This window comes from Octopus sinensis, linkage group LG12, assembly GCF_006345805.1.
Source record: "Octopus sinensis linkage group LG12, ASM634580v1, whole genome shotgun sequence".
In the NCBI taxonomy this organism is placed as follows: Eukaryota; Metazoa; Mollusca; class Cephalopoda; order Octopoda; family Octopodidae; genus Octopus; species Octopus sinensis.
The window spans coordinates 56,165,029-56,186,597 of NC_043008.1; the positions used below are offsets into that span (position 1 = coordinate 56,165,029).

Below are 21,569 nucleotides of genomic sequence, written 5' to 3' on the forward strand. Positions count from 1 at the left end.
ATCTACATTTGAGCACCCACGCTGAAATTAGAAGCTTTATTCACATTTCATGAGATTGTTGACAACATGAGAGTTCTGCTTAATTAATTAATTTTTTTTTTTTATGAGAATTAATTAGAGAACAGTTTAGTGGTCAGATGATTTATTTCCCTTTACATTCTGAGTTAAAAAACCTTGTCAGGGGTGAGATATCCGTATTATATATGTAGCAGTTAAGTATTGGTGATGGTGGCAAGGAGGGGACAGTAATCTACGCCCTTGTCTGTGAACCCTTCCCCTCCCACCAAAAAGGGTGTGGCCTTATGCCTATATTAGAAATCAATATTATGCATAATCACTCATATCCTAATGGTTTAAATGCGATGTAGCTTATTTTCAAAGTTTTAAGACATAATACTGCAGCTGGTCTTTTCATTACTGTTTATCACCGTGTATGTATGTGTGTATGTGTTTATTTACACACACACACACACACGTATGTATGTATGTATGTATGTATGTATGTATGTATGTATGTAAATATATATATATATATATATATATATATATATATGATGATGCATACATACATACATGCACACACACACACACACACACACACACACACCACACACACACATATATATATATATATATAATTCTAAATTGAACATATATATATATATATATATATATATATATATATTATATATATATATATATAATGTGTGTGTGTATATCACGTGACCGACCAGGCTATCAGATGTTGCTACACATCGCTGGTCACAATGCGCTTCGCATTGTTTTAGCCTTCAAATGACGCTACCCTGCTGGCTAAGCGAACAGGCCAATATATATATATATGTTCAATTTAGAATTTCATTCCTTGAAATCTAACATTATTATTATTATTATTATTATTATTAAATTTATTGTTGTTGTTGTTGTTGTTGTTGTTGTTGTTTGACAGTTTCTGGTACACCTTCATGTTTCTGATGTGTGTGCCTCATTGTATTCTTCTTTTAGTGGAGATTAGAGGAGTATAGACTCCTCCTGTTTGCGTGCTTCATCTATTATTTTTATTATCATTATCATCATCATCATTATTATTATTATCATTATTATTCTTATTATCATTACTATCATTATTGTTGTTGTTGTTGTCGTTATCTTCTTGACTCAAAAATTATTTCGGGTATTATTATTATTATTATTATTATTATTATTATTATTACTATTATTATATATAAAAATATAACTGTTGTGTTTTCCGTTCTTGTTTTCTATCTTCCAGATCAAACGATCAGTAAGATTTTTCCTTTTTCGTCTTCTTCCCCACCATCGTATTTTTTTTTTACTTTCCTTACATTTTAGACTCCGCTTTGTTTGAATTGATTGTTTTGGATGAAGATTTCCTTTGTAGTGTAGTTTCTAAATTGTTTTTTTATTAAATCAAAAACTTTAATACAATTTCATTAATATTATTATTATCATTATTATTATTATTATTATTATTATTATTATTATTATTATTATTATTATTATTATTATTATTATTATTAATTTCTGCTTTTGTGCTGATTTGAAAAAAAAAAACAAACAAAAAAAAAACACACATCTTTGCATGATGCAAAAGGCACAGGTTTTTTTCTTTTTAAGTGAATTTGCTTACCAGATTTCATAATTGCTAGCTTTTTATAAATTGTGATATATGGCATACCGCAAATTACTTTTGGGTATATAAACCCTTTTGGGAAGACAAAGACAGCTATGTCCATTGTCCATCCTCTGCTGAGAGATAACAGAATACACACACACACACACACATATATGTATATATGTATGTGTATATATATATATATATATATATATATATATATATATATACGTATGTATGTCTGTGTGTGTTGTTGTATATATATATATATATATATATATATATATATATATATATATATAGGTAGATTCAATTCATGTATGCCTTATCCAATAAAATATATTATATTTTATTGTATACCAGTTTCTTTTCAAAAAAATATTTTATATCTTTTACTGATTGTGATAATGTCAATATTTCTCGAGAAAGAAAAAAAAAAGCATTTATAGAATTATTGGAGAAGCTAGAACTAACTTTGAGAAATTTGAACTTCTTCAATGAGAAATTTCTTTCTTTTACAAAAAAAAATAATGAACAAAAGTTGTCTCATATTTTTACCTCAAAACGAAATATAGACGCTCTTTCATATTACCACAACCTTGTTGCCTGATGCACATTTTTATTGACTAATAATTTCTTTTTCAATAATAATAATATTGGTACTATTCCCTCTGTTTTTTTCTCTTTTTTAACTTTCTTTCAATAATTAATGCCTGTGTAGTTTTCTCTTTACGCTTGTTGTGAGTGTTTTGGATTTTTCACTTATCTTTAGTTTCATTCTTGCTTTACCAAATGCATTCTGAAGATTTCAGAAACTTCCTTTTACTTCTTCTTTATATTTCCATTCATAACATCTTTAGAACTGTTTCTTCTTTTTCCTACTCCCTTTTTAGAATTTCCTATTTACGTTAGATTTTAGTTTTCTAAATAACATACACAAAGGTAGATCCCGCTTAAAGACCATCTAACTCTGACAGTTCCACAAAACTTAAATTTTAATCTAAAATGTATGTGCAAATACATAGCTGTGTGGCTTTAATGAGTGCACTGTTGGACTAAAGGTTTTACATTATCTTATCAAACTAACTACCCATCATCAAACTGTCTGTCTATTCTCAAAATACATGTTTATTTTTAAAATGTTTGTCCATTGTCAAAATATTCTGCATGGTGTCAAACTGTTTGTCCCTTGTCCAATTCTTCAGTGTCTGACTATTTATTATTATATTATCTGTGTCATGTCAAATTATATGTCCAGTGTCAATTATTTGTGTCATGTCAAATTATATGTACAGTGTCAATTTTCTGTTGTCAGACTACTTATCTTTTGTCAAATTATCTGTCTCTTGTCAAATTATATGTCCATTGTCAATGTATTACCTATCTATTTGTCTATTGATGTTTGTCAATTTATGTCTGTTGTCAAATCATCTGTCCATTATCATCGTATCTGTCTCTTGTCAGATTATATGTCCATTGTTAAGCTGTCATTAAACTAACTGTCCACTGTCAAGCTGTTGTCAAACTATCTATCTGTTATCAGTCCATTTGTTCTTTGTCAAATCATCTGCTCATTCACATACTATTCATCAATTGTCAAGCCACCTGTCCCCTTTCTGACAATCTGTTGTCAAACTATCAGCTACTCGTCAGGCCAGCTATGCATTATCAAATTTGTTACATTATGAAACCATCTACTTTTGGACAACACAAAATAATAAATCAGAAATAAATTACTAAGAGAAAATAATGCCAAAAACAATACATTTGGTGATGCCTTTATAGAATATAAAAATCTTAGAATTTCTGTTTTGAGTAGTAAAGAATTATTGGCTTACTGTAATATATTGTTATTATACAAAACAGAACATTTATATTTGATTCTATTAATAATAAAATTTGAAACTAAATTAGTTCTTTAAAAACTATATTCAGCTAAAAATAGTTGTAGTGTTTTGGGAAAATAATTATTTTTCATTTTCATTTTTGATTTCTTTTTCCCTTCGGATCATAAATTTGATTTCATTAAATTTACTAAATTAATTTCTCTTTGCAAACGTTTTAATTATTAAATATAATATTGAGATAATTACACAATGTTAAGTATGATCCATCTCGTAAAGATTATCAGATCTAACCCTTTAGCATTCAAATTACTCTATCAAATGTTATGTTTATCTAATCACATTATTTTCAATTAATCATGCATTATCTTGTAGCTTTGAGAATTCGATGATGTCATTGTAGGTTATGAGTGAGAAGCTGTTCCTGGTCTGCTTGACATAAGACAGGGAGAATATTTAAGCCAGATACGATTGGTTTAAATGCTAGAGAGTTAATTGCTTAGTTAATTAAGTATATGAAAGTATATAATAGGCGTAGGAGTGGCTGTGTGGTAAGTAGCTTGTTTACCAACCACGTGGTTCCGGGTTCAGTCCCACTGCGTGGCACTTTGGGCGAGTGTCTTCTACTATAGCCTCGGGTCGACCAAAGCTTTGTGAGTGGATTTGGTAGATGGAAACTGAAAGAAGCCTGTCATATATATGTATATATATATATATATGTTTGTTTTTTGTCACTCCAACATCGCTTGACAACCGATGCTGGTGTGTTTACGTCCCCGTAACTTAGCGGTTCGGCAAAAGAGCTCGATAGAATAAGTACTAGGCTTACAAAGAATAAGTCCTGGGGTCGATTTGGTCGACTAAAGGCGGTGCTCCAGCATGGCCACAGTCAAGTGACTGAAACAAATAAAAGTGTAAAAGTGTATAATTTATGTATGTCTAAGTCATATTTATATACTGAAATACATTGCCAAAGTTTCCGTTGAGTAACAATTGGCTGCATGTTTGTATTGTTTTTGAGGTGTGTTGGGTTATAGGTACAACCCATCATGAACTGGTCACTCGGCTGGCTATAAACTACTATGAAACCAAAAATGAATGAAGAATTAAAAGACATTAGTTATCATGAATTCATCTTCCCGTGCAAATATCTATCTGTCTATCTGTCTCTCTGTGTTTCTTTCAGCTTCAACTAGAATGGCAAATGATAGATCTGTACCTTTCTGCTCTTGCCTTGCTTCCATACCATTCTTGATCTGATTGAAACTGTTTCTTTGGTGCTCTTAGAGAATTTTCTAACCAAATTTCTTTTCTTCTCTTCATGATCTTTCAGCAAAAAAACCTCAAACTCTTACTTAAGACTCTGTCTGTCTGTCTGTCTCTGTCTCTCTGCCTGTCTCTCCCTCTCCTTTGTCCCCCTTCCCTCTCTCTACCACTCTCCCTCCTACCTTTCTATCTCTCCTTTTTCCCCTCCCTCTCTCTCTCCCCATCTTCTCTCTCTGTCTCTTCTCTCCCTCATTCTCATCTGGTTTTCATGTAGCATACTAACATGGCTCATGCAAACACTTCTCTTCTCCTATACTGCTGGCTAGATTTTAGCTTGTTCTATTTGACTTTGATCTTCCAAATATTTCCTTGTGCTCTATGCATTTTCAGTTGGCCATGTATGTAAACTTAACAGTTATGTGATGTTATCTTTAATATTTCATCGGATATTCCTACTCCGCTAACACCACCGCTTCATTTACACTATAAGAAGCATCCACATATATTAGCATATAGAACTCCTCAATTTATCCCCTATCATGTGAACAACACACACATGCATAAATATATACATATATATCTATACATTCATATATGTATACATACATATATCCATACATACCTCACCACTCACACACATATACATGATGCTTGTCTCCTGTCCAAGAAAACAGTTCTGTAATGTTTTGTTGAACAAACTGCACAAATGATATGTTTCTAGTGCCCAAATGTTTTTTGCAGTATATTAGCTCCCTCCCTTCATCAAATCACCTGGACAGGTGTATGGTGTAGCACTTGTCAGGTGTCAAAGTGATCATAGAGCAACATGAGAGGTGACATGTTTTACTCAAGAACACAATGCACCACCTGGTCCGGGAATTGAAACCACAATCTTGTGATTACGACAGGATTTTGATCTCACTCAGTACTGCACTATAACAGAGTCAAATGGTGGAAAACTATTTGACTGCTGTTGTGATAAAGCAGTAGAATAGTGAATGTCAAATTTGAAGACTGTAGTAGAGGTAATCTGCTGGTGAGTCAAGGTTACACTCTAGTTTTGATCCCTTGTGGTAGCTGCTTAACTTCATTGACCTCACTGATTGCCTTATTCCTTTGGTGGTGAACCAACAAGAAATGCCAAATCACACCCTGCGAGGAAAAGTAAGGACACATGAGATAGTGTAAACTTAGACACAGCCTGAATGAGAATAAAAGAAACAAAGAAACAGGAATGTAAGAATGTTTGTAGATGAAAACCTTTTGTAATAGCTCAGCTCAGTCTGTGTTGATCTGTGGTTCAGACAACAGACAGCAGTAACAACAACTCTTTAAAGCAGATGTCTCTTCATATTTCTGCTACAGAGTTGAAGGAAGCATATTTATTTGGTAACTTTACTACTGCTGATGGCATGAAAAAAAAGCACCCAGTCCGTATACGTTGTAAAGTAGTTGGCAACAGGAAGGACATCCAGCCACAGAAACCCTGCCAAAGCTGACATTAGTGCTTTATGCAACCCTACAGTTCACTGGATCCTATTATACTTATTTCTTTATTACCCACAAGGGGCTAAACATAGAGGGGACAAACAAGGACAGACATAGGTATTAAGTTGATTACATCGACCCCAGTACATAGCTGGTACTTATTTAATTGACCCCGAAAGGATGAAAGGCAAAGTCGACCTTGGCGGAATTTGAACTCAGAACATAAAGGCAGACGAAATACCGCTAAGCATTTCGCCTGGCGTGCTAACGTTTCTGCCAGCTTGCCACCTATTATACTGTCAGTCTCATGCCAGCATAGAAAAAGAAAATAAAATGATGATGATGATGACCACAAGGTTGTTGTTATTTCAAATGCTGCTAAAATGTCTGATTCTCCTGAAACATAGAAGAATATTTATTCTTAAAGAGATCAATCCTTACTGTGTACCTTCTAGCCTACCCCACGAATTAACAGGTTTGTAGACGAGCTCTATCATCTTATAAAGGTTCAGAAAGGAATGGATGGTGTACAACTCTAGTTGCCTTGTTTCCTGAGACTAACAAATGTCTCGTATTTATATGAGAAGTATTCAGTATTCTAGATTTATGTTGTAGCTGTCTTTAAGGCTCACTGTTTCACTAGGATTGAGTGAAGTGAAATCTGGTGTCAGAAATGGAATCATGACATGAAACTCACCACAGGGGAATGGCTTATGTTGTTGTTGCTCTTGATTTGCTAGAGATAAAAAGAATGAAATGACCATCTGTTGCAGATGGTTATTTCACTCTACTACATACTCAGGTCTCGCTACTGGCTATCAAAAAAAAAAAAAATGGCTATAAAGAATGGCTAAAAAGAATGGCCGACCAATACCTTGTGAGTGGATTTGGTAGATGGAAACTGAAAGAAGCCTGTCATATATATGTATATATATGTATGTGTGTGTTTGTGTGTCTGTGTTTGTCTCCCTAGCATCGCTTGACAACCGATGCTGGTGTGTTTACGTCCCCATTACTTAGCGGTTCGGCAAAAGAGACTGATAGAATAAGTACTGGGCTTACAAAGAATAAGTCCCGGGGTCAATTTGCTCGACTAAAGGCGGTGCTCCAGCATGGCCGCAGTCAAATGACTGAAACAAGTAAAAGAAAGAAAGAAAGATATTGAATAATGTAATCTTCATAGATATAGAATAAGGTAAGAAAATGATAGGATGGCCATGGTTGTAATGCATTTTGTGTGTCTGTTCAGTTTAGACCATGCACGTGCAGTCTTTTCTAAGATGCAGGCTATGTGAGATATGGCTCATCATCAGACAGGCTGCATACTAAAAGATTTTAGGTAACTTTTTGTTAGGTGTGCCATTCAGAAAGTCCCTCAGGTCCGTGGCCCGTGGGCCGCAATTTGCCCACGACTGATTTAGACTAAGCTGGGGCTGAGCAACTACTACTACAACAACCCGCATTTATTTATTCTTGAGAGAAGGGTAGGGGTCCAATATTTGTTGGGTAAACTACCAAACTTAGATTTTAGTAACCCCCACCACCACCACCACCGCCATCAGTGACACCCAAACTTCCACTGAACATACCCCACCCTTGACACACATCACTGTAACTCCCCTCCCCCCATATACACACATCAGGATTTTGTGTGGATGGGTACTCAATCCGAAAAATTTACTCCTATTCTTTTCAACACAATTTTTCTTTAACATACAATGCATGTTAATTAATCATATTTTTTATTATCGCTAATTATGATTTAATTTGGTGATGATTTTCTCATGTATTTTCGCTTAGTTTTTTTGTTTTTTGGTACTTTGTGAATTGTAGCGATTAGTAATATCATTATGATTTGCATTCTTCTTCTTCTTCTATTATTATTATTATTATTATTATTATTATTATTATTATTATTATTATTATTATTGTTATTATATCTGTATATTTTTTACTTTACATACTTTAAGCAATGTCTTTTCTTTCACCATATACCTCTGAAATAATCTGGAATGCCACTGTGCTGAATTCTTCCAGTAATTCTACTCAGACTATTGTGGTAGATAATGCAGTAGCATCTCTATAACAATGGTTTAAAAAAAAAAGAATTTTTAATACTAAATAAACTCCCTAAAAAAAGACAAAAACGATAAATGTCACCCTTTTCAAGCCTAGCCAGGCTCGTGGGCCTGGTTTCCCAGTTTCTGTGGCGTATGTGTGCTCCCCAGCTGGACGGGATGCCAGTCCATCACAGTGTTTCTCAAGAAACAGGAAGAGATAGTGAGGGAAAGTTGTGGTGAAAGAGTACAACAGGGGTCGCCACCACCCCCTGCTGGAGCCTCGTGGAGCTTTTTAGGTGTTTTCGCTCAATAAATGCACACAACGCCCAGTCTGGGAATCGAAACTGTGGTCCTCTGACCGTGAGTCCGTTGCCCTAACCACTGGGCCATTGCACCTCCAAAAAAAAAGACAAAGCATAAAATAAAACATTTCTTTCAGCATTGGAAGTTGCTGAAGAACACTTATACTTCCTCTCTGTCTCTGTAGAGATATTTACCATATTCGATGGCATAAATGATGCATGGGCTTATCAGATACATTTCAATTTCAACGGCACATAATCAGGAAGAAAATGCTTTTGGTGCTTCGAAGCACAAAACAACAGAGACTCACTGTAAAGGGAGCACACGGCAGGAGAGGTCTTCAGTGGAAGAACTCCCATCCGACAAGTGTTTCGGCCCTTATACCTATTTCTTTACTACCCACAAGGGGCTAAAAACAGAGGGGACAAACAAGGACTGACAAACGGATTAAGTCAATTGCATTGACCCCAGTGCATAACTGGTACTTAATTTATCGACCCCGAAAGGATGAAACACAAAGTTGACCTTGGCGGAATTTGAACTTAGAACATAGCAGCAGACGAAATACTGCAAAGCATTTCACCTGGCGTGCTAATGTTTCTGCCAGCTCGCCGCCTTTTTGGCCCTTATACCTGACACTTTAACCCTTTAGCATTTAAACCGGCCATATCCGGCCCAAATATTCTATCGGTTTATTGCTCAAACATGCCAGATCTGACCTCTCACACCTATACTGCAATGTCATTCTAAAAATAAGCAATTACATCATCAAAATCTCAGTGCTATGAGATAAATGCAGGATTAATTCAAAACGGTGTGAATGAATAAGCATTACATTTGACAGAATAATCTGAATGCTAAAGGGCTATGGGAGCTGGGCCCATATAGGTCATGACTCCTAGGTGTCTTCCTGCTGCTTTCCAAAATCCTGTCTCCAGTGGGATTTGAACTTGGGTTGTTCTTTTTACAAACTTGTGTTCCCAGGTCTGTGTTTCAGCTCATTAGACCACTCAGACCTGCAAAGGAACCAGTTCTCTTCTTCCTTATATTTCCTGCAAATGACCAATGAAATCCATAACTAGGTTCATTGGTCATTTCTCTTTGCCTGTTCCCACATTGAGCTCTTTCCAGCAACATCAGACAAATATTCGATTTAGCACATAATGCAGGTCCTTTTTCACATGTAGGAAGGACCCATGATGATTTTATGAAGCATTTATGGGGGTGCAAAAACGGTGCGTTGTCTTATAAGCCATCAAATGTGGTAAACTCTCATTCCATACTCTTTAAAATTTGTGTAGAATGATCAACATTGCAAGACGCCAAATCTAGAGTATGTTGGTAAGTTCTTTGCCATGTTCCTGTTTAAACCTGATTACCTGTGGAGTAAGTAGATATGATTTGCACTTTGAGTCTGAGAAAACTGTATCTGCTTCCTTATTAAAGTTCTTACCTTAACATTAATCTTTCTCTGGTCGATGTAACTGACTATCTCCTTTTCCCCTGAAATTGCTGGCCTTGTGCCAAAATTTGAAACCATTATTATTATCATTATTATAATTATTATTATCATTATTATTATCTTCTTCCTTTTCAAAGGGTGCAAGAAATGGCTCAAGCGTTCCAACGGAAATCTGAATCTTCACTCCATGACTGTGATGTAAGTAGTTTGGTCTGGGGAGCTGTACTCTCTGTCTCTCTACATCTCTCTCTCCCTCTCTGTCTTTCTCTCTGTATATATATATATATATATATATATATCTATATATATATATATATATATATATATATATATAATATATATATATATATATCAGCATTATGAATTGGTTTCCTCGGTGGAGTTCTTTTAAACTTGAGATGTTTTGTTTCATAAGAATGAAATGACCATCTGTTGCAGATGGTCATTTCACTCTACTACATACTCAGGCCCCATCTTTGACCAACATTCATAGGTCACAATACCTGACGTTTCTCCTGTCATTAATATAGTTATTTTTTTTTATCCTATCATTATTTTTTTCTATTTTTGGTTTCTGTTATTGTTCATGTCATTCTCATTTCATTTCATTTCATTTCATTTCACCCTCTGTTATTACTGCTTTCCATCTACAAACGTAAACTTTTTAGGGTACTTTATTCTTTTTATCTTTTGGTGTTTTGGATTGAATGGGTAAAGATGTGGTGTAGAAGGAATAATTCAGCGTTTATGCTTTAACTGAATTTGAACTTTTTACCATCTTCTTTCCGTTAAATGTTGGGTATTTATTTTTAACTGCACCCCACCTACCAAAAATGAAAGCAAACTATTCTACTGGGCTTAAGGTAAGGGACTTGAAAACAAAAATTACATATAAGCAATATATATATATATATATATATATATTATATATATATATATATAAACCAAGACTGTGTAGATATTAGAACATTTATAGATAAATGTTCTAATATCTACACAGCCTTGGTTTTTTATCTCATTATGCAAAAAAATTCTTATATATATATATATATATATATATATATATATATATATATATAATATATATATATATAATTATTATTAGTGATATATTATTAGCAGCAAAAGCAGTATTGGTTCAAAATAGCATTCTGTATATCCTACTTATTGTAGGTAGGTATACTGTAGAAAGCTTCAAAACTGCTGCATTCATCTCAAGCACAGAGATATTCAGTAGGGGACGGAAAGTGTCCAACAGCTGCAGTAGAATTGCTAAATCTAGATTTCTGCTTCCTTTCACATCATCAGTAGCTAATCAGTGCCTTAGCCAAGTTCTTCTACTGAGGTTGAGCAGTGCTTTGTGAGTGGAATTTGGTTACTAGAAACTGCAGGAGATCTATGTTTGTGTGTGCATGTGCACGTGTGTAAGAAAGTGTTCATGTGTTCCTGCATATTTGTATCTGTTTTCCTGACTGTCAGGATAGATAGATACACAAATGGATAGATAGATAGATATAGGTAAATATACATATATACACATAAGTTTGGTGGCACAAACAGGAGAAACAGAACTCAGTACACCACACTCTCTCTCTCACATACACATATGTGCACACACACACACACACATATGAAGTAATGGCATTATTTGTTGACTAACTTTATAGACTATGAAGTCATTAACCCAAAACGACTTTGCAATTAAATCTGAGCAAAGCTTGGTTGTGTTTTTCCCTCCCTCTTTCTCTCTCTCTGTCTCTCATTTGATATCATCTTAATATTTGAAAATGTTATTAGCATGAGTTGTTTAACATGCTAACACAGATTTGGTTCTATTTACCTCTTTCAACTAATCATAACCATAAACCTCTACATTTCTTTACATTCGAGCGAGGTCATTGCCAGTGCCGCTGGACTGGCTCCTGTGCAGGCAGCACGTAAAAAACACCATTTGAGTGTGGCCGTTGCCAGTACCACTTGACTGACCCTCGTGCCGGTAGCACATAAAAGCACCCACTACACTCTCAGAGTGGTTGGCGTTAGGAAGGGCATCCAGCTGTAGAAACTCTGCCAGATCAGATTGGAGCCTGGTGCAGCCATCTGGTTTTAAAAATAATAATAATAATGATGATAATTATTGACATCATATGACTTTATGAACTTTCGAGAGAATGTAAAATTATTATTTTCTTGGAACACTGGATCTTGAAGCACATATGTAAAACATTAGGTTAAAAAAATCCATTTTGGATAGGAATTGTTGAAGGCAACCTTTTGGCTTTTTCTAAACAAATGGGTTTTTTAAACTCTAAATATACATGCAATGATAATTACTTTTCAGTTTAGAATAATTAGAATTGGGAAATGGGGATTTCTTGAGACAAATGTTATATGGGTGTTATACATCGATAATGAAGGCACATGGCTCAGTGGTTAGAATGTCATGCTTACAGTCATGAGGTAGTGAGTTTGATTTCCAGACTGGGCCGTGTGTTGTGTTCTTGAGCAAGACACTTTATTTCACTTTGTTCCAGTTCACTCATCTGTAGAAATGCGTTGCTGGTCAAGCTGTATTGGCCTTTGCTTTTTCCCTGAGGGGAGGCTGGTATGCATGGGTGACTTCTCGTCATCCATAAAGAACCTTGTCCAGACTTGTACCTTGGAGGGTAACTTTCTAAGTGCAATCCCATGGTCATTCAGGACCGAAAAGGGTCTCTACCATTTTACCATCAATATTTAATAACAGGAAAACAGTAAAACTATATCATAGTGTAACGCAGTTTGGTGGATAAACTCCATCCCTCCCTCCTTCCATTCATCCATCTATTCATCCATTTTTAATCCATAATATGCTGTTACTTAAATGTTTTCTTGTCCTTCTCTAAAAATATAATATTGCTCTATATTTCTTTAACCAATTGTTTGTTTTGTTCTTGTTTCACACATGTTCTTGCTAACTATTGTTTTTTTCTTTTTAAACTAAAATATTCAGAATTAATAATCAAGATCTAGCATAAATGACTGTTTATTTAAAATGTAAAATGTAAAGCTTAAATTATTCTTTTAGAAATTGTATTTAATCTGTTTCTGTTCCAATCCATCTCACGACTGCTAATGTTGCTGAAGGAAGGAAAAAGTTGTGGGAATGACTGAATAAACTTACAAGAAGGGAACAAAAGTTGTAGAAATGAATGCTAAGCTCATTAGAAGAGAACAAAATTTGTGGGAATGACTGCTAAGCTCATTATAAGAGAACAAAAGTTGTGGGAAAGACCACTAAACTTATAAGAAGGTAGCAAAAGTTGTGGGAATGACTGCTAAACTAATAATAAGAGAACAAAAATTGTAGGAACAACTGCTAAACTTATTGGAAGGTAGCAAATGTTGTGGGACAACTGCTAAACTTATAGGAAGGTGACAAAAGCTGTGGGGTAACTACCTGATAAAATTATAGGAAAATAAACCAAATTTATGGGAGCGAATGCTAAAATTTCTGTATGAAGAATAAAGACATAGAATAACTGCTAAAGTTTCAGTAAGAAGGCAAAAATTGTGGAAAGATTGTTAAAGTTCTTGTAAGAAAGCTAAAGATGCTAAAATTCCTGTTAAAAAGTAAAACTTATGGAATGACTGCCAAAGTTCCTGTAAGAAGTTAATACATGTTGACTGCTTCATGTTTTTGCTTGTTGAATTAATTACACACTGCTAATTACAATGGTATTTGATTAAAATGTGAATGGTGTTTTTATTAAATGAATTTCTCAGTTATGATTGGTCGTCATTTATGAATAACGATAATAAAAAAAAAAAACTAAAACTGTTGTGATTGTAACCCACAAGATTTGTTTTACTGAAAGTAATGTTTTCCCGCCCCATTCCTCTATGGTTTCACTTTGTCTATCTGCCAGTGGTTAGACGGAAGGCATAAAGTGACCAAGTCGCGTTCTGCTGAGATACCACAGACTAACAACGGAAAAGCGAAGGGATTGCTGAAGCAGAAGCTGGGCCCTTCGTCGTCAGGTGGTGTTGGCGTTGGCGGCATCTCCAGAGAAGGAGCCGGCGGAGTACGTAGTGGAGGAGGAGGAGGAGGAGTAGGCGGTGGTGGAGGAGGAGGAGGAGAGGTCTTGAACAAGACGAAGAATAAGCCGCAGGCACCACTAGCAAGACAGGAGTCCTTGTCAGATTTGGTAAGGGGGAATGCCAGCTGCTGCCACCGCTGTTGCCCTGACTTGCTTGTCATAGATCCTGCTGCTGCTACTGCTGCTGCTACTACTACTGCTACCACCACATTCACTACTACTACTACTACCACTACTACTATTACTGCTACTGTTACCTCTACATCATTGTCCATGATACCTTCCGCTGCTGCTGCCAAGCTCCCGACTTCTACCACGACTCCGCTCGTTTTTCGACACCTCCACTCCTCACCCACACCCACGTCACCGTCATCCACGCCGCCTTCATCACCTTCACCAGCTTCGCACATCATGGTAACATACTAAAAACAAAAAAAAAAATAATAATTTCACGTCCTTGTTGTTCGCTACATTATGGTGAGCTTGTATGAGCTGGAAGAACGAACGAATGTTGTTGGCGTTGTTGTCAAGTTGTTATCACTGTTGTTGTTGTTGTTATTGCTGTTGTTGTTGTTGTTGTTGTCAGTGTTCTTGTCGTTGTTTTGTCTGAGATTAGCTTCGATTGATCCGATCTGTGATCAAAGGCATTCCAGCCATGACTGTCCCGTCCTTGATTGTATGTGCAGGCTGCCCAGGACATGCACTATCCAATGTGTCTCACTTCAAAGACAGCATGGATGTGATTTGAGGGAATTTGATTGCCTCTTCTAGGATCAAGCCATCATTGGCTTGTTGTCCCATCATTGGCTTGTTGTCAGTGTTGTTGTTGTTGTCATTGTCCATGATAACATCTTGGAACAAGTAGGCTGTCACCATATTGTCTTTGTTTTCTCTATTGTCAAATGTTTTGGTTGGTTGGTTGGTTGATAGGTTGACTGCTCAGTTGGTTGATTGCTTGGTTGTTTGATTGTTCAGCTGGCTGCTCAGTTGGTTAGTTGCTTGGTTGAATGGTTGCTCATGGTTGAATGGTTGCTCATGTGGTTGCTTGGTTGTTCTGTTGGTTGCTTGGTTGATCAGTTGTTCATATGATTGGTTGATGAGTTGGTTGCTAAGTTAGTTGATTGCACAGTTGGCTGGCTGGCTGGTTGCTCAGTTGGTTGCTTGGTTGCTCAGTTGCTCAGTCGTTGCTTGATTGCTCATTTGTAGCTTGGCTGCTTGGTTGCTTGGTTGCTCAGTTGGTTGGCTGCTTCGTTGATTGGTTGCTCATATGGTTGGCTGATTAATTAGTTGATTGCTCAGTTGTTTGGTTCATTGTACACTTGGTTGCTTGGATGATTTGTTGCTTGTATGGTTGGTTTCTCGACTGGTTAGTTGGCTGTTCAGCTGGTTGCTTGGTAGATGCCAGTCGACAGCTTCCACTTAGGATCTTTCCTTCATGCTCTGGGGCATCACTATCTCCTCTCCCACAGACCTAACTACATACAAGTCTTAGAGTCAATTGATATATAAAAAATAGTTGATATTTATTTTTTTATTACCCACAAGGGACTAAACATAAAAGGGACAAACAAGGACAGACAAAGGGATTAAGTTGATTACATCGATCCCAGTGCTTAACTGGTACTTATTTAATCGACCCTCAAAAGGATGAAAGGCAAAGTTGGCCTTGGTGGAATTTGAACTCAGAACATAAAGGCAGACGAAATACTGCTGAACATTTCACCTGGCATGCTAACGACTCAGCCAGCTCGCCAAAGAATGCTATACAAGCCACTGCCTTTAGTCAAGCAAATCATCCCCAGGACTTGTATTCTTTGTAAGCCTAGTACTTATTCTATCGGTCTCTTTTGCCGAACCACTAAGTTACGGGGATGTAAACACACCAGCATCGGTTGTCAAGTGATGTTGGGGGAACAAACACAGACACACAAACACACACATACATATACATATATATATATATATATATATATATACATACATACATACGACAGGCTTCTTTCCATTTCCGTCTACCAAATCTACTCACAAGTCTTTGGTCAGCCCGAGGCTATAGTAGAAGACACTTGCCCAAGGTGCCATGCAGTGGGACTGAACCTGGAACCATGTGGTTCATAAGCAAGCTACTTACCACACAGCCACACCTACCAAACTTCAAAATAGGTATCAAACTTCAAAATAAGTCCTGGTGTTGAATATGTTCAACTAAAACTCGTCAAAGCAGTGCTCCAGCATGGCCACTGTCCAATAACTGAAACAAATTAAAGAAATACGATGCACAGCACACTCCCTTTGTCTGCCTGTCTCTTCCTCCTCCCTCTCTCTTTCTCTGTCCCTCTTTTCTCTCTTGTTACTGTAATTAATTAGTCGGAACGCTGAGTGTGTTTCCAATGAGTTTCATTCCAGTTTTTTTTTCTCTGATTTTGTCTTTTAATGGCCGTGTTGTTGTTGTTTTTGTTTAGGCTTATGCCAACCCTGATTGACCAGAAGTATGGTCAAAGGTGTTCCAATTCTGCCTGTCTTTTATTCTGGCATACTGGCATGGTACATCTAAGAACACATCAACCAGAGTTTTTGTGCCCCTGTTAAAATAATAGCATGTATGTTTTGAAAGAGATTTGGCTGCTATTTTTACATGGTGTGCAGTCACCTAAAGGGTCTATTTGTCTTTGTGTGTGTGTGTGTGTGTATCTGTTTTTATGTTGTCCCATGATGGGAACGTTGAGATGTATGATGTCGAGAGTTGCACCATAATGTATACTGAGTGCCCCTTTCTCTTTCTCCATATCATCATCATCATCATCATCATCATCATCATTCCATCAATTCCGTCATCTTAGCCATCATTGTCATTATCATCATCATCATCACCACCACTATCATTGGTGTTGGTACTGTTACATCATCATTGTCACAGCCATCACCATCCTGATCATCATCATCAATCACCACCACCACCGTCATTGGCATCAGTGCCATTACATCTTCATTGTCACCATCATCTCCTTCATCATCATTGTCATCATCAGTCATCATCATCATCACCGCCACCATCATTGGTGTCAGTGCCATTATATCATCACTGCCATCACCATCACCATCATCACCACCATCATCACCACCATCACCACCTCCATTGCTGCCATCATCATTGTCATCATGATCATCATCATGATTCTCATCATCATGATTCTCATCATCACTGTCATTATCATCATCTACCCTCATCATCATCATCATCATCGTCATCATCATTACTGCCCTAGTTTCAGTCACCTACATTCCAAGATTTCAAGCAATAATGCCACACTAGTACCTGCATGGGTTATTTATTACTATATCACACACATTTTCTACACCTTCACATTTTTGTCCCTTTCTCATTTTCTCTCCTGTCTCCCTTGTCTCCCTGTACCTTTATCCTGTTCTCTCTACAAAGCCTTGATTATTGGTTTCTCCCACCCTGCAAGTTAGTCACTGGATCATCCTTCCCACCTCACAAAATTTCCCCTACCCCAGCCATGATTATGTAAAATGCTGTTTTTATTGTTCCGTCCCCTGCATGACCTGGATGACCCCAAATGACCTGAATGACCTCTGTTATGTCTTGTTTTTGCCTGAACATGATTCCACCTATGTTGTGCCATTTTGATTTTTTGTCCAATGCAAAATATTTTGTCAGAATTTATTGTTTTTTAGCATGATGTATTAATTTTGATTTTTTTTTTAAAAACAGTATATTTTTGTATTAACTTTTTAAAAAATGTTTACTATTAAATTTGTATGTTTGTTGTTTTGTGATTTTCTCTAGATTATATATTTTTTTAACTACTTGTTTTTCTATTTTCAATGGCAACATATTTATACAAAAGTTTATTTAAGATTTAATATTTGTTATCATTTAGACTGGCTCTAGGTCAACCCTGATTGAACTGACATGATCATAGGCATTCCAGCTATAATCATCCCATCTTTTTGTCTTTCATTAATATTTACAGCATATACTAGGTGCTTTTTTTGCCCCAGTTCATGTTGTAAAGTAGTTGGCATTAAGAAAGGCCTCCAGTTATAGAAACCTTGCCAAAGTAGAGACACTGCCATAGAAAACAGTCCTTGAACCTCCAGATTCTATCAAATCGAATGGAACATGGATGTTAATTGATGAAGATGATGATTATATGTATTGAGAACTACATTGTCCATTATATATTCCTTCCATTTTTAAGATGGCAGGGTGTGATTTTATAGAGATTTGGTATTATTTTTAGCATGTCAAGTGACCATGTAGAGGCTCCCTTGTTGACATGAAGTATAGATTTTACCTTTTTACTATAGTTCCTAGCTGCACACAAGGAAAATGCCTCCTATGATAATTATGGGAGACTATTATACAATAATAATGTAGAACAGTTATATTTACAGCATACTTCACATGTACAGGTTTTCAGAATGCATTAGTGGCACATAAAAGCACCCACTACACTCTCGGAGTGGTTGGCGTTAGGAAGGGCATCCAGCTGTAGAAACTCTGCCAGATCAAGATTGAAGCCTGGTGCAGCCATCTGGTTCGCCAGTCCTCAGTCATTCGTCCAACCCATGCTAGCATGGAAAGCGGACGTTAAACGATGATGATAGTTTTCATAAGGTTTTCTATAGAGACATAAGTCAATGGAGACAGCTTCTACATATAAAAGAAACATTTAAACTGCTATTTTAGTAATCAGAGAAAGTGGAGTCTAAATAATCCCCATTTTTTACTAGGATACCTGTTCATTCTCTCTGACAAAGGACTTTGCTCAAAACAAGGACCCTTGTCATTCTACCTTATACATTCTCTTCCAGAATTGTAAACTTTACTAAATAATGTTTTACAAACACAGACAACCATTACATTCCCTGTGTTCTGGTTTTTACTCAGCTTTTATTCTTCACAACCAGCATTAACATTCCACTGAAGATTTTTGTTGGTTATATTGATATTGAATTCTTCTAGTTGGTGCTGCATATATGCACTAAGAGATTCCTACTGCTTACTTTGGTTGGTATTTTATGCAATACACACCCATTTCCAAATTTATATGGTACCTTATATAATATACACCTATTTTCTAGTTACTTTAGTTAGTACCATGTATAATATGGACTCAGGGATGTATATGGAGATACATGCTCTGTGAGACAGACCAAACAGTTATGGTCAGTAATAGTATAGTTAATGTAGTGAATCAAGATATTTTAATTAATCATAATTACAGCTGTAATGAGGAAAAGGAATCATTGGATTAACGAAGAATTCCAATCTTACAAAGCAGAGGAAATAACTCCTCAAGTTTTTTATGAAAACTAATTAAAAGTAGAATATGGACAATGCAGTGAGGAGTGAGTCTAGTCTGATGTTGACAGTGCAACGATAACTCTGGACGGAGATGTTTCAGTTTTACTAAAGCGGCAAAATATTTAACTGTTTCTGACATTGATGAAGCAAGGGTCATTGTTTGACTTGCCCGATTAAAGTAGCTGGAAAACAAACCAATGTTGGAGCTTCTGTGTGGGTGGTTGACTTGTTAGAAATAGCAGTCAAATCTTTTCTCAAGTCACACTTTAAAATTAAAAAAATAAATGTTCCTTCTTGAGCCATGCCAGGCTCATAAGGACCGGTTTCAGTGGCATAGAAATTCCCCACCTGGACAGGACGCCGGTCTGTTGCAGGATTACTCATTTTTGCCAGCTGAGTGGACTGGAGCAACGTGAAATGAAGTGTTTTGCTCAAGAACACAATGCATCGCCCGGTCCAGGAATCGAAACCGCAACCTTAAGATCATGAGTTCAACACTCTAACCACTAAGCCACACACCTCCACAGGTCACACTTTACCATCTTAAAAAGGACAGATACATTGGATAATGTGGTTTTAGATGCACTATGCCTAAATAATATCAATAAAAGGGGGTGGGGTGGGGTGGAAAGAGTTAGTTAGTAATGACTGAAATACCTTTGATCACCACTGGTCAGCGTATTTAAGCTGACCTCAGGCACAACTATGGCAGCAGTAACAACTGTGTGTGTGTGAGTGTGTCTGTATGTGTAAAACATAGAATTTATTTATAAGGATCACAATATTTCAGATATATTATTTGTTGTTTGTGTTTTTTGTGTTTCATTATTATTTTTTTTTACCTTATCATTCACCTGTTTTGTTTTTCATTTTTTGTGCATTTTTTTCTAGGATCATTTGTCATTAAGTTATTTATTTCTGTATTTTTTTTTTTGTTTTTTTGTTATTGTTTTGATTTGGACAATTCAGAATCTTTTAATCCAAAGATTAAAACAAAAAAAAAAATTTAAGTCATCTAAAGACACAAGTTGATTTAATAGTCATGCCCACGAGTCATTGAAATCCGTGCCACGTAACACATTAACTATGTTGCCATATGTCAATAATAATAATAATAATAATAATAATAATAATAATAATAATGATAATAATAATAATGGTAATACTGATAATGATCAAAATCATTTTTATTATTATTACTATTATTATTATTATTTATATTATTTCTTATATAATGCATGGTTGTCTTTTTTTTCTTTGTTATTATAGAATGAAATATTTCTAAAAATTCACTGAGATCGGATGCTGCCAAATTTTTTTTTTTCTTTTTGTGTATTTTTCCTTCTTACTCCCTGATTATGTTCTTCATCCATTGCATTGAAAAATCTGATTATTATTTTTTTTTTGGTCTGTCTGTGTGTCTGTTGAGACTCTGTAGAAGATCTGTGATATTCCTTTGGTTTGGTTTGGTTTGGTTTCCTGTATTCCTTTTCATTCTTCCATTGTGTTCTTTCACACCGAGAACATGTGATGCACCATCGTCTCTGCACCTTGCATTTTGTTTGCACATTCTTCCTTTCAACAACACCTCAGTTTGTGATGCTCCCACTGACCTCTATGTTTGATGTTATTTTCTTTGTTGTTCTTCTTTTTTCTAATACTCTTTTTTTTTACTGAATATCTAACATGATATGTGTATATTTGTAAAGATGTATGTGTGTGTATATATACAAACGTATACCTACACACAGACACATACAAATATACATATATATATATATATACTCACAAGCATAAATACAACACACCCATGTATGAAAACGTATATATATGTATATACACACACAGATATATATATACATATATATATATATATATATATATATATTATATATATATATATATATACATACATACACACACACAGATATATATAATACAGTTATACAGATATATATATATACACACAGATAGCACTCTAAAGCTCTGGATCAGTAATATATATTTTTGGAAGTTAAAAGTCGTGGCCGGTCATAGAGTGACCATTGGCTATGCACCTATAAAGTGCTTAGCAGTATAGGCGACTCATCAGACAT

The 21,569-nt window shown here is 35.7% G+C and overlaps 1 protein-coding gene across 20 annotated transcripts in view; it reads left to right on the plus strand.

Annotated features, from left to right (window-relative positions):
- Positions 1-21,569, plus strand: part of LOC115218076 (unconventional myosin-IXAa) — a 446,542-nt gene that overhangs the window by 340,731 nt on the left and 84,242 nt on the right. For 11 of the 20 annotated variants that reach the window (XM_036507998.1, XM_036508006.1, XM_036507996.1 and 8 more), the window contains 3 exons: positions 1,274-1,285; positions 10,197-10,257; positions 13,968-14,246. In XM_036507998.1, the coding sequence (XP_036363891.1) occupies positions 1,274-1,285; positions 10,197-10,257; positions 13,968-14,246 (352 nt within the window). The remainder of the gene's footprint in view (positions 1-1,273; positions 1,286-10,196; positions 10,258-13,967; positions 14,247-21,569) is intronic. The other 9 variants (XM_036508007.1, XM_036508010.1, XM_036508008.1 and 6 more) reach the window with 3 other exon arrangements.